This window comes from Pholcus phalangioides, unplaced genomic scaffold (genome assembly GCF_987345545.1).
Source record: "Pholcus phalangioides strain wild (caught in Gottingen) unplaced genomic scaffold, Ppha-v1.0 ptg000017l_1, whole genome shotgun sequence".
NCBI classification, from domain to species: Eukaryota; Metazoa; Arthropoda; class Arachnida; order Araneae; family Pholcidae; genus Pholcus; species Pholcus phalangioides.
This window is the reverse complement of record NW_028301610.1, coordinates 10718639-10733857: the sequence shown is the minus strand read 5'-3', so window position 1 is coordinate 10733857 and position 15219 is coordinate 10718639. Positions and strand designations below refer to the sequence as shown.

The following is a 15219-nucleotide window of genomic DNA, read 5'->3' as shown; positions in this document are numbered from 1 at the left end:
TTGCTTAGTTAAGCAGTTAAAATCAAGACGAAATAAGTAGTCAATGTGTATTTTAATCCCGTTTTACCGCCCACTAATATTTTGCAGCCCGATGACGCTACATCCTACGAAGCTGCCCGAATCCGGCTTTGCCAAGGAAAGCGAAATATTTGGCTAATGTTAAATGATGTTGACCATTTTGAATGACTAGTTAGTGAGACTGCACGTAGAAACAAAGACCTAAATGATATTTTATTGAACATTCAATTGTAAAATTTACTTGTATATTGCATCCACTACTATTATTTATATATGTATATAGTACTTTTCCATGTACATTAATAATATTAATTACATCCAATGACATACAACCCATGGCGAAAAGTTTGGTATCGTTGTTGGTAACTACGTCCAGCGCATTGCGAAAATTTCATTCAAGGCCAAAAAAGCCCCGAACGTGTCCGAATTGGTTAATTTTCAAACTTTTTTGGCAGTCTTTGGTTGATTTTGGCGCCATTTGGAGAAAGTAATCACTCGCCTCCATCACAACACCACTGACTAAGAAGAAAAGCATTGGAGAACCAATGAAGGATGGAATTGAAATTATCACAAAAAAATACCTCGAGAAACATTCTAAAGCATACATGTTCAACCCATAACCCGCGGGCCAAATGTGGATCTTAGAGTCATCTGATATGGCCGCGATAAATAACCACAACACTCAAGGGGCCAACGGAAGATTATTAACTCACTTAAGTGACCCGTGGCACATTTGCAGATTATTTAAGCTGCCAACATCGCATATCCAGATCAATTAAGTGACCCCAAGCACATATCTAAATCAGTTGAGCGACCTACGGCACATCTTCAGTTCACTCAAGTTGCACGCGATACATTTGCAGATTACTCAAGTGGGCTGGCTGGCACATTTTCAGATCACTCGAGTGGCCAGCGGCACGCTTCGAGATCACTTAAGCGCCCCGTTGCATTTTTATAGATCATTCAAGTGGCTCTTGCCATATTTCCAGATTACTGAAATTGCCCGCGACACATTTCCAGATCATCCGAATGACTCGCGGCAAATTTCCAGATGACTGAAGTGGCCCGCGACACATTTTCAGATCATCTGAGTGGCTCTTTTACCACATTACTCAAGTGGCATGCGGTACATTTGCAGATTACTTATGTGGGATGGTTGGCACATTTCCAAATCACTCGAGTGGCCAGCAGCACGCTTCGAGATCAATTGAGGGGCTCGCAGCAGACTTACAGATCACTTGAGTGGCCTGCGACACATTGACAGTTCGCTTAAGCGGCCCGATGCATTTTTATGGATCACTCAAGTGGCTCTAGCCCCATTTCCAGATCACTTAAATTGCCCGCGACACATTTCCAGATCATTTAAATTGAGCGCGACACATTTCCAGATCACTTAAATTGAGCGCGACACATTTCCAGATCACTTAAATTGAGCGCGACACATTTTCCGATTCCTCAAGCAGTCTGCGGCACACTTTCAGATCGTCCAAGCGACTCACAGCAGATTTCCAGATGACTCAAATGGTCCGCAGCACATATCCAGAGGACTCAACTGGCCTGTAGCACATATCCAAATGATGAAGTGGCCCGCGGCACATCTTCGTTTGACTTGAGTGCTTGAGGCACATTTCCAGATAACATAATTGGCCCGCGACACGTTTCGAAATCAATGAAGTGGCCTGCACTTCCCAAAAAAGGTTGAGCGCTCTTGTTGTAAAATATTGCCAAAACATAAAAAAAATATTAAAATTACACGCCATTACCGATATGATTCCAAACTTTTTTTTTGTTTTTGGTTATTTGACGACAGGTTGTAGTCACAAAACGACATAATAAAATAAAATAATAATAATTATTATTAAAGTCACTTTTCATATAATATTAGGAATGCGTCGCAGCGGCCGCAGCGGCGTGCAGATGCGTCAACGTGGCCGCGGCTTCGTAAGTCGGGGAACAAGTCGGATAAACGAAACCAGGCGGATACATGCCGGGTTCGGTTTTGACCATGGTCATCAGTGACAGCTCGTCCATGGGTTTCTGCATGTGCAGTGTCGTTAAATCACGATTCAGTTCGTCCGGGTAGTGGCTGCAGATCTGGGGCGGCGAACACGACGTCGGTCTTGGCACGGAATGTGACGCCGGGTGAGCCATCGGGTTACCGGGTCCGACGTAGAGGTGGTGCTGGTGGGGCGTCGATACCCGGACTGTGTGTGGTAGAGACGAGTCACTGCAAAAAAAAAAAAAGCAAAATATTTCCAATCAAATATACATTCTATTGAAGATTATCGGATAAAGAACAAGCATTATCGACAGTAAAATTACATGGGCAAACATACACTATTTCTTGCGGTGATAACTCTACAACTGCGTTTCTCCACATGGCATGGAGCCATATGGCCCACCTTGCGCTACTGAGATACAATGGCGTATTTACAAGGGGGGGGGGGCTCAGTGGGCTATTATAGCCCAGGGTGGCAAGTTCAGAGGGGCGGCAATTCTGAGGAATGAGTGGCCAAGAAAATGGGCGGAATGGGAGAAGTGTGGCGAAATTTGTATAACCCTCCATAAATCCACTTCTGCCCAGACAATAAGAGACTAGGTCAGTGAATGACTAAAAGAGTGACCTAGAGGGTCTGCAAGCACTTGAGTGAGCAAAAAAGTGACCAAGAGCCTGAGCAAGCATGTGAATGACTAAACTTGTGACCTAGAGGGAGAAGGACCAGGTCAGTGAGTGACCTCAGAGCGTGTGCAAGTATGTGAGTGACAAAAACAGTGTGCAAGCATGCGAGTGATCAAAGCAATGCGAAAGCATGTGAGTGACCGAAAAATTGACGTGGAGCATGAGCGAGCACGTGAGTGACCGAAAAATTGACGTGGAGCATGAGCGAGCACGTGAGTGACCGAAAAATTGACGTGGAGCATGAGCGAGCACGTGAGTGACCGAAAAATTGACGTGGAGCATGAGCGAGCACGTGAATGACCAAACGAGTGGCCCACGTCAGTGAGTGACCTTAGAGTGTGTGCAAGTATGCGAGTGACGAAAACAGTGTGCAAGCAAATGAATCACTAAAAGAGTGACTTTAGAGACACAGTGAACTTGCAGGATTGGGGGGGGGGGGGTGGCAGGCCAAGCACAGGGTGCGAATTCGAGGAAAGCGCAGTAAAGAGAAAATTAGACTAGAATGTTAGGAGAGCGGCAAAGTACATGTAGGCCACAGGTGGCAAACCATAAATGCTCTTCTGCTAAGATACAGCGAAACCTCGCTACAACGATACTCGATACAAGAACAAATCCATCTACGATATTTTGCTCAAGTCTGTTTGGGAAATGCCTATAATCTAATACAGCGTTTCTCAACCTTCCTGAACTCAAAGACAGGTGGAATTTTTGAAACAATTGGACGGACCACTTTTTCTTTTGAGGGTGGATATTCCTGTATTTTTAGTTGTCCCGAATTTTTTTTATATATTTGCCTCGTATTGCCAATTTTTAAGTCAAATGGTTATTCGAATTTGCAATATTTAATAAAAACAGTGTTTTCGTCACTTAGTATGATAATTATAGCTATATGAATACAAATATTCATCTCATGTTTGTTAGGGTCAACGTTTTTTCCCCTCAATTTTTCAGCGATTAAAACTTACAAGGGGGCAACTTCCCCAGGCGGAAAAATGTAGGGGGATATGGCAATTTTAGGTGGGAACAAAGAACACCGTTATAAAATTACCGAAATTTAAAGCTAATGATTGAAATTCGATGAATTTCATTATACTTTAAGACATTAAATTCTTTAATGTCTTAAAGTTTAATTTTAAAACGACAAAAATCCTAATTACGCCTTTATTTATCTACCCTTCAGCAATTTTAGCAAATTTTTCTTCAATTGCATTTTTTGGCTACAATTAGTGATATCCCGTATTTAGGACAGCAATTTCCCGCATTTACCTTGATGAGGTATTGTGAACCTAAGTATGAATGTATAATTTTTATTTGAACTCGTATGGATATTATTAATATCTAGAGCCCGGAAGTTTAGGCACTAAAAATGCCTAAAATAGGCACAAAAAAGGCATTCATAATTTATGCCTTAAGATGAAAAAAATAACTGAAACCCGAGGTAATTAAGGGTCTATTATTAATTTTAAAAATTCTTAAGAATTTTGAATTTTCATTCATTTTTGTTTAGTGTGTTCATATTTTTGAAAAGATATTTTTCAGAATTCCAGTGCATTCTGTAATAATGCTATATATTTTTCATGTCAACCCTCCCCCATACATATAGGCTCGAGGGAGCCCAAAATCCTATCTCGGTCTTAGCCCAGTCCGCTGAAATCATTAAGATGACCCTGAAAACAATGGCACGTTTCATACCATGCACCGTCCAGGCTCTATCCACCATTGTCAATTTTAGCCATCCCCGGATGAGGGGGGCTCGGCGGTGTAAACAGTGACACAACAAATGGACTTATAAACCGATTGTGCTAGCTTTTTTCAATATGGTGGGGGTTTTTTTTAGCCCACCAGTAAAGAGAAAAATGTTCATACGTGAGCTTATGAGTTTTTCAGTCTTTCTGTCAATAAATATGGCACTTTTGAATGCTCTTTCTTCAAAGTGGCCACCAGTTGGAATTCCTTATAAAATGGCCTTCGATTGTTGGTTGATTTTTACGACCCATCTCAGAAACCCCAGTGACCAAAGTTTGTTTCGCGACCCATGGGTTAAGAACCTTTGTTCTAGAGGGAAGGTCTTATATGTTGCTTGAGATCGCGTATATCCAAGAACCACGACTACAAGTATAGCTCAAATCTCACTTAGCGAGATTTTGGACATGCACAAAAACAGAATGGTTTTTTGTTATTTTTTTTAAGTATATTATTATTTAGATCTTAAGAATTCCACTCCTCTGAGAAATCGAAAGCTCTAATTGCGACCGATCTCACGGACAATGGACATGGGATGGGGGAGCAAAAAGTTTCTCAAAAAAGCCAATGAAAATCCGCAGAATTTGAGCCCCCACTTGGAGGTCCTTGAAGCAAACAATCAGACACGACAGTAAATTAAAGATTTGCATCACTGAGTTTTATTTCATTTTATTTTTATCTTCTCATTCTTCTTCTCTATCTTTGTTTAGGATTAAGGCCTAGAAAGATAAAAGGGTGGAAAAGGGCAGTTCGTTGTCCAGAATGACCTCTAGAGTCTGTTGTTGTCCCTGCAATTAAACAGACAATTAACCACAAACTACTTGGGGAGCAAGAAACTGAATTAAAGTCTCTTCATTAATTCTAAATTTCCTTTTTTTTTTTTGTTCTTCCCTTCCAAATTTCTTTCTTCTTATTTACCCTTATTTAGTTTTTTTGCATGGCCATTGATAAGTCTGGACAATGGTCAAACTGGTCATAGTCGAATCGTGATCGAATTTACTTGAAAAAAAAAAAATCACCATCAATCCTTTTTTGATTGATTCAAGTCGGGAAAATTGAATGAAATTAGTATTTTGAATCATGGATTTGACCGCTCGTGACTACTACTCGTTGTGATGATTAATGCTGAATTAATATCAATGAAGCCAATCTTATCTTTTATTCGTGTATGTTCTGGTCATTTTTTGGTGGATTGTTTAATCGGGATATATTGGTTTTATTCTGTTAATGGCAATTTTTTTTAGGAAAAGGAGAAAGATATATATCAAGCAAAAAATGGACTTCGCGGAAATTATATTTTCCAGAAAATATTCGAATTTACTGAATTTTAGTAATTACCGTATTTACTCGCATATAAGACGAGGTATGATTTTAGAGATCATACTGAAGTAAACTAGATTTATTGATTCAACTCCTTATTTCGTTTATTCAAAGATAATAGCAGAAGATTTTTTGGGGCACGACGATGTAAATGTAGGTTGATGCTATCCGCTATATATAAAGCGGATTTCTGAATGAATTCTGGAGGGTGCTTGGAATGGTGTCACGAAATACTGTGGGTTCTTGGACTCCTACTGCACCCCCGGATCTGACAGGATCCCTGTCTGACCCAGGGCCCTGAATCAAATGGGGGGGGGGGCTCAAAATTATTGAAAACTTTCACAAATTCTGTAATTATCTTTCATAAATTTTAAATTTCAATTAGTTCTGGAACTATTTCAGTTTTTGATTGTTTTGTTTATCAATTTTCGATTATTTTACTCCGATTCTGACTTTAATTTTTTCATCAGTGTTAAATTTTCAATGAATCCCGAATTATCATTTTGAATCAGTCAAAATTATCATTAGTTCTGGAGTTATTTAATAAATTCACATTTTCGATTTTTTTTTTTGTCTTTTAGTGAAACTTTTTGTTTAGATATTCGCTCCGCATGTAGGACGACCTACGTTTTTGAAGCAGTGAAAATTGAATAAAAACCTTATACGGAGTTGCACGATATTTGCTGTTAGATTATTTACGTCATGAAACGGTCATTGAGGAGGTCGAAACGTTATTGGAAATCAGAAATAGAACGGCATTAAGGAATAGGCTCGAAATTCATGAGGGTTTCTATGATATTCTCATCCATTCCAAATGAAATATTATAAGAATTTTGGATAGATCCGTGTGTTAGGTTTTGGTGCTCGTGAAGTCCTGATGCTATAAATGTTCATGATGAAAAATTGAAACATGTTGACTTTCCGGCAATTAGCTAACGGACTAATTCGTAAATAAAAGAAAGGTCTGATATGTCCTGGATTAAGTCTTCACATGGGCAGGGCCGATTTTAAACAGATACTCGTGATGTAGCCAAACAATCAAACCTAAACGGACACAAATCGACCGTTAGTCGACCAGCTCTATTAATACTAATAATCAATAACAATAAGGTAGCTGCCAAATCGCTTAAGATGTCTACAGATGGAGGTGGATTTTGTTATAAAGGAATGGCTAAAATTCACAACTGTCGATAGAGCCTGGTCCGTGTACGGTTTGAAAGAAACCAAAAACACGGCCCAAGCAAAATCCAATGTTCAGACTTCTGAACAATGGAATTACCCAGGGCCGTGTTCATAGCCTTGAAAAATCGCTTCACACAGTTGCAGTTTTGATTATTCTTCGCCAACGCTATTCTCGATGTAATTCTGACATTTCATTGCCTTGAAGGCAAAAATAATGTTTCCTGATGTAAGTTCTGAGTGGTTGGTAACCAAATCTTTTTGGTTAGAAATAATTTCGGAACCCCTCGGTTCTCTGTAATCATCAAATCATCATTTCCGAGAATGGTAATTTTTCATTTCTTTTTGGAAATACGAGAGGACCACTTAAATTAAGATTTTCATTCTAAGTTATTAGAAAAACAATTGAAGTAATGGAAGAAAAAGAAAATTATATAGCCTATATAATCCCTCAACATAATATTATTCCCAAATTATACACACGGCGATTCCCCATAATTCCTCTTGCCGCATTTTACTAGAGGCATACTTCGAATTAGAAAAAGTATCCAAATGACGTATAGAACTCAGATACGTCATTGACGTCGCAAAAGGCTGTATAGTTATTAAAACATATTAAAAAAAACTTTTTATACGGACACCCTCTCCTCAAAAACCCAATTAAAAAGTTTTTACCCTCTCTCCTGAGGCTAACAAAAACGTTCCACGTTTCCAAGTGCAATATTTGCGGAGATATTTGAATACAAAAATAAGAGAAAATTTGGGAAAGAAAACCTGTAAACAAAAGAAAGTAGTATTGTCTGTTAGTTTCGCTGTTCTTTCCCAACTTTTCTCCAGAGTTTGAATTCAAATATCTCCGCGAACAGAAACGTGGATTTTTTTCTTGTTGGCCTCAGGAGAAACTTTCTATTTGGGTTTTTGAGGACAGGGTGTCCGTATAAAAAGTTAATTTTTATATTTTAATAACTATTCAACCCCTTGCAACATAAATGACGTATGTGAGTTCTACACGTTAATGGGATACCTCTTCTAATTGGAAGTATGTCTCTAGGGTCAACGGGTCGCCAGAAAAATGCGGCAAGGGGAATTATGGAATCACCCTCTATATTTTTAGAAAAATTACTAATATTTGTATGTTCGTAAAATTATTCACAATCTACGAAAGCTTTTCTTCTTACATAGAGAGCCAATTTAGATTTTTCTAGCGAATTCAATCTATGAATCACTGATCATTTATTACAGACCGCGTGTTATGTCACAACACTCACAAACGATAAAAGCTCTATTCTCGGCAATTTATAGCATTATTCTGATAGAGGTAAGGTGATGACGAGGTGTGGGGCATAAAACAATTGACCATTTCCTGACGAAGCTCGATGACGAACAATAATAGCGCTTTAGTAATCAAATTTAAAGTTCCACGAGTTGCAGACGGGCAAAGGTCACGTCAGCAATCAATCGGGTGATTTGTTCGACGGCGAAATCGCTTTGTCACGAAATAATTGTGTAATTCGAAAGGAGACTTGTTTATTTTCACTTTTACAGCTGATTCGTGTCAACACTGATGTTTTCCCCCAACAGTTCCATTAGTGCAGAAAGAGACAAGGACGGTTGTCTGAAACTGTCAGATCGACTTTGTTGTGTGTTTAACCTAGAAACGTACATCGCGGAACAAAAAAGAAATGTATTAGTTATAGATTTAAATGATTGATTAGAACTTAAGAAATATCAAAAATATTATGTATGAATCAAATTTTTCATTCTTCATTTGCTTCAAATCAGAGATAAATCAATGCCTAATTTACGAATATCGTAATCTTATACATACTCTTTGCATGTCCCGAGACATTAATTCATCATCATTCTTCATTTGTTTCAGAGATAAATAAATGCCTAATTTACGAATATCGTAATCTTATACATACACTTTGCGTGTCTGGAGACATTACTATATTCCTCTTAACTCGTCGGAAAGACTTATACCTTAGGAGTTATGTCAGAAGCTAACATGTGCCTCAGCTAAAATTATTCAAAGTCTCTAACATGAACCCTACCCTCATCAGAGAACCCATCTTACCTCATCAAAAAAGCATCGAGACTCATCATGATCACGAAGTTAGATAAGGCATCTTCAAATTCTTGCTTACGATCACAGTGGTGCTCACTGAAAGAACTTAAGAGTATTCGGTGCTTGTGTCTAATTTTTTTGCTCCTGAGGTCTTGATCGACACATCCAGGACCGTCTTAAGGGCATCATGGGGCCCCAGGTCAAGCGATTTTTCTGCAAGTCCTGGGTTGAAATCTCGGCAGGGGCAAGAAAACCTTCGTGCAGTCGTTCAGAATCTTCTAGTTTAACATTATATCCCTCAAGTGAGCAAGGTGATTATGATCTGATTAAATGAAAGTAAATTTTTCAACCCCATTAGGAAAGTTTTACTCTTCGAAAAGCTTGGCTTATCACTGAGTTAGAAAATCCTCAAAAAATTTCCCATCAACACACCGTACTTCCCCAACATGATCTATATTCGGGTAACCTCAGAGCTGCTAACAGGGCTTATCTTAACGAGTTTTAGGAGCCCAAAACATAAAAATTTTGTGAGGCTCTTTGAGCCAAATTTACGCATCAAAAATTTTTCATATGCGTATCAATAAAAACTTCAAACTTCAGATGCCATTCGCACGAGTCAGTGATTCACCATGTCACTGACGTGACGTGGGACCACGTCAGAGTGGTGTGTAGGCACCGTAAAATATGCACTTGTTTGATTCAGTGCCTCATTGGCCCACCCGTCAGGACGCCACTGACCGTAAGTATCGTTCAAAACCAACCCAATAACCTAAAATTAAGACTAACGACCATGTCCCGATAAGAAAACAACTATCTGACAGAAACTGCAAGTAGTGTTTACGGGAAATCTCATATTATCGATGAACGGACACACATAACAATTATTATAATCATAATCCAGACTGTGGGAGGGATGCAATAAAAATATATCAATCAATACGCTATAATATAAATAGCCAAAAAAAAAAAGGAGGGGGGAAAAAACAAAAACCGGACATTAGTTGAAATAAAAACTGACCACCAAAAAGAAACTGAAACTACCCTTAATTATAAGCTTTACTTGAATATAAAATAGTTTTAAGGTAACTTATTGTTGATTGGTTTTACTAAGATGGTAAAATAAAAGTAAAGGGGAGGGATGAGGCGGGTGCTCATTTTTCGAAGAAAAAATTAAGAAAAATTCACCCGACGGGGGTAACTGGACCGTGTAATCACCCCGTCGTTTAACTCTTTCCTCACTATTTTTTTGGCTCAATTCCAGACCGGAAGTTGATTTAGATTTTTTTGATGAAAAAAAAACAAACCATGAAATTAAAGAAAATATAAGAAAACACACTTTTTTTATTATTATTTAAATTAGGAATTTAAATACCGATTCATGGGAAATGAATGTTCTAGAAAGTTCCTAGGCTATAAAATAATGGCTTTTCTTTATGCTTGTTTGACTTGAACAGAAATTTGAATCGTGAGATCCATGGGTACGAATGATGAATGATTTTTCTAAGATCGGGCATAGACATTAGTATCAATATTAATTTGATTTACTGACCAGTGGGAGGGAGAGGATTATAATAATCTCTGTTTGGACTCTTTTTTTTTTTTTTTTTTGAATGTATTACAATTTTAGTGTTTAAGTTTCATTTTAGTTTATTAAGTTATTTCATACCTTCTTTTATTATTGTTAATTGCATTTTTAATTGGGTTGCTATATTTTTGAAATATATGAGATCCATATTTTTTATGGGCATCTTTTTCTCAGCCACCTCGTTAGGCATTTTGCCTGTTGTGGCGTTGTATTTGTATTTTTAGGACACAGAGAGCCTTGTCTACTTCAACCAGGGCCAGAACTAGAGGGGGGGGGGGGGCAGAGGGAGCAACTGCCTCTCGGGCGGAAAAATTTAGGGGGCGGCAGTTTTAGGTGGGAACAAAGAACACCGCTATAAAATTATCGAATTTCGAAGTTGTGGGGAGCGGCAGTGTCATGTTTTCACAAGGCGGCAAAAATCCTACTTACGGCTCTCCTCTGACTTGAGAACTATCAATTTCAATTCAATTTTATTTCTGCACATGGAAAAATTTTACAGAATATTTTAAAAGTTGAATAATTGTAGACAAAAGCAAGCATTAAACAATATCTCATCATAATTCCGATTGCAGTTCAATTTTTCAAATAATTCAACTAAAGTTTATGAGAGCTACAAAGTCACTGATGGCATTGATTTAAGACATTTTAGTCCCTCCGTCAAGTTTGAAATGTCAAAAGTTTTATTATTAATTGAAAGTTTACGCAGGGGGTTTTGCGACCGAATGAAAACATCTGATTATAACTTTATTTTGCCAATCCCTACCTGGTTTTTCGTACGTTACCAGTTGTTGAATGTAATGTATGTGTTTGTGATATTTCAACACCTGTCAGCTTGAAAAACCATGGGAATGAAGATTTTCCTTATCAATAATTGAAATTTAACGGCAGATGTTTTTTTTGAGATGAAATGTAAACATCTATTAGACTTAATTTGCCAATCCCCCATCTTATGTTTTCGTAAAGTACAACATTACTGAGTATTTTGTGTATTAGGACATTTCATCTCCTCTGTCAGATTGAAACATCAGATGGTATGGGGAAGGATTCTTTACGATAAATAAAAGTGATTTTTGCGATTGAATGTAAACATCTGATTGTAGCTAAATTTTTGCCAATCCCTCACCTGGTCTTTTCGTATGGTACTAGTTAATGAATCTTTTGTTTTGAGACATTTTATATAACACACCTCTGTCAGCTTGAAAAACAGTATGTCTGCGTGTGTGTGGGCATGAAGATTTTTCTCATCAATAATTGAAGTTTTCGGCAGGTGTTTTTTTGCCAAATGTTTACGCAGGGGGTTTACCTTACCAATGTTTACCTTTTGCCAATCCTCACCTTATGTTTTCGTAAAGTACAAAATTACTAAATGTTTTGTTTTAGGAAATTTCAGCTCTTCTGTCAGCTTGAAACATCAGTTGATGTCGAGAAATGTTCTTATCGATAAATGAAAGTGTAGGACAGATGGTTTTGCAATTAAGGTAAACAACTGATTGTTTTGGAAATAATCTAGATAAGTGAAGTTATCATTGAGAATAAACATAAACGCCATCGGTTGCAGCTTAATTCTCCACCTCCCGTTCAATGTTCCCGGGAGGCTCTGTTTTGAAAACATTTGAGCTCCCCACAAGGGGCAATTCTTTTGTTTTTTTTGAGGGGAGGGGTTAACTTGAGGGGAAAAAATCGTGTTATTTGATATAAACATAGCTCAAATAATGGTTCTTCCCCTTAATTTTTTAAAGTAATATCATACTGAGGGGCCCCCATGACCCTCTAATAATCCAAAAAATGCAGAAATATATCCTAAGGTTTTCTATTGTAAGAAATTTTGTGATTTTCAGGTGTTTTCTTTCTTCCCCTCGGATGGTCATTCAGGTGTCCAGTTACAAAAATAAGGATCGTTACGAAGAGATTGAAATATGAAACCGGGGTTTTTTTAAGGTATATTCTGATCAGGGTTTTGCCGGCCCAGTTAAAAAAATAGGGAAATTTATGGATATAAATCGGGTTTTGGAACGGGCCTATTCTTCGGATAATAAAAATGACCATTGACCACCAGTAACGATTAGTGTCCGCTTTAAAAAATAGTTTTCTTTCATTGATTTAAAAGATTTTTCACTTCCTTTCCATTTATTAGATCTTGATTTCAAACAATCTTTTCGAACTAATTTTTCTGACATTTTGCTTTTTCGATATTTTCTCTACTGACAAATATCCAGTTGAAGTAAAATAAACAACATGATAATGACAAGGGAAATAATTTTGCATGATAATGAATCGAAAATTATAACCTATTTCTCGCTATGATAAAAATGGGGAAAAGTTCTGCCTTGACAAATCGGGGATAGGTGGTAAATCTTGAATTTAAGGGTTGAGCGGTAAATAGTAAATTTATAAGGCGTGGGAAAGATATTGGCAAGTGCCGCCTGACAGCCGAGTGGTTAGTGAACCGTAGCCGTTCGGAATCAGCTTTAAACTGTAGGTCTTCCTGTGCATGAAATGATGCGATGAAACTGATCGAAAAAGTATTGAATATTAGGTAATGACGGGGTATATGGTATAAAGTTTCAGACATTGAAGAACGGAGTACTTCAATATTTCATCGAAACAACCACTTACTTTCTATAATGATGAGGAGTCCGATCCCTTTGACGGCGATTCTTGAACCAATTACTGACCTGTGTAAGGGTCAGACCAGTCTTTTTGGCCAAACATCTCTTCTCGTCTGGAGTTGGATATCGATTCTGTTTGTAACACTCTTTCAAAGCCATTCTAGACTTTTCCTTAAAACAATACACAGTCTCTTCCCCATCCCAGATCGTCTTGGGTAAGGGGAATTTCCTCCTTAATCGATATTTGTCCACTGCACCTAGTGGTCGGCCACGTATTTTTTCGGCCTCCCGATAATGTGCTTTATACCACATCTGTTGAAGTTCGGCGTGATACTGACCACTAAAATTATGGCTTTCAAGAATGTTATATAAGTCCTTGTAATTGGCTCGATGGAATGCGACTACTGCTTGGGCTCGTAAAACCGATTCGTTGGACCTTAGGACATCGTTGGGTGGTAGTGACCACAAGAACCTCGCTAGACGGTCGATATTGCCGGCTTGTTGAAGAGCTTCACACATACAGGCAACTTGTTCGGGGGAGAAAGTCAAGCTTTGTGTGGATAGTAAATCCGCTATCTTACTCGGAGACTTGACCTGTAGACGAGGGCTACTGGCCGAACTCATCGGACTTGGGAAATCACTGACCGTTACTTGTCCAAGACGCACAGGTGGTGACCTCCCGCTGTTGGAATCATTACTTGTCTCTGGACCGACACTACTATTACTCGTCGTGCTGCTAGTGGTGCTGCTTGGACTTGTGGTCATCTTGCAGGACGGTAGGGTCTGGGGACGAGCTATCGGTGGGCACCGGCGGTTCCCACTGCCGCTGCTGATCGTCTGAATACAACTGCTGCCGGGAATAGGGGTCAAGATGGAAGTTCCGTTGATGTCCTCTTCACCACGCGAGCTGCTGTTGTCCATCGCAGCACCACCGTAGGCGATGGTCAACGAAGATGGACGTAGGGCCGGCACGATACAACTTGCCGATTCGCTGATCATTGCGCACATGCTTCTGTTGTAGATACTATACATCTGATTAGGACATTAGCATGATAAATGGTCAATTGTTGATTGAAATGAAAAATGAAAGCTGAACTTCACTTTTTCTAAGAAATTAGAATAATTATCCTCATGTTTTCCATGTATCCGGCACTTGAAATATCACACATTAACAAGGACAAAAATTCACTATTTGAAAAACCAAAACTAACCAGTTAAGATTTTTTTTTCTTTCTGTCAAAATTTCGGACAATTTGTCCAGAGAGCGTTATTCCAGCTCTTGCCCGAACGACGAACAGAACGATTTTGCTAAAAAAAAAAAAAAACTCCCCCCCCCTCCTCCTCTCTCTCTCTTTCTCTCTCACTCTCAGCATCCCCGACCTCCGCTACTATCCATGAAAAATCGCCAAATCACTGAAATTATCGCCAAATTATTTTTTGAATTTTAAAAATTGTATTGAGAGGCGAAAGTCACACGTGAAATAATTTTTTTTTTTTTTTGGAATTTAAACAATTCTGAAGAGGTGGAGCATCTAGGAAAATTAATAACAGTTTTCAACAATTTTACTACTTCAATATCATTTCATATCGAATGACATCCATGGGGGCTCTTCGATGAGGAGGCAATTGTTTTGAATGGGAGGCTTTGGTGGGCAATTAATAATAACATTTTTTTTTAAATTAAAAATTTTGGGCCCCCCCCCTCTTCTCTAATGACATTTAAAGTAAAAATTCACATTCATTTGATAAATATATGAATTTTAATTATGTAAATATGTGCATCTTAATCTCTTTTCGCACCCGGCCCCTTTCAGGGCCATCTTGAGAGCATCATGGCCCCCGGGTTTTCATGAGGGCTCTCTCTGCACTCGAGTCACCCGGACCGTACCTGGATGGGGGCCCATACGTTAAGACGGCACTTGCCCCCCCCCCCTTCCCGTGGAAGCATATTTTCCTTCTTGTGGCTTCTCGTCATGTCCAACCCTCATCCACAAGCCAGACCTTTTCTATTTATTGA

General features: G+C 38.6%; 1 protein-coding gene across 1 annotated transcript; it reads right to left on the bottom strand.

Annotated features, from left to right (window-relative positions):
* Positions 1 to 212: 212 nt before the first annotated feature.
* Positions 213 to 14506, bottom strand: LOC149072365 (uncharacterized). The gene is made up of 2 exons (XM_089246818.1): positions 13210 to 14506; positions 213 to 2245 (listed from the first exon to the last, which is right to left on the bottom strand). Exons 1-2 carry the CDS (start codon positions 14232 to 14234, stop codon positions 1900 to 1902), a joined length of 1371 nt encoding a protein of 456 aa, XP_089102944.1. The 5' UTR covers positions 14235 to 14506; the 3' UTR covers positions 213 to 1899.
* Between the last annotated feature and the right edge of the window lie 713 nt (positions 14507 to 15219).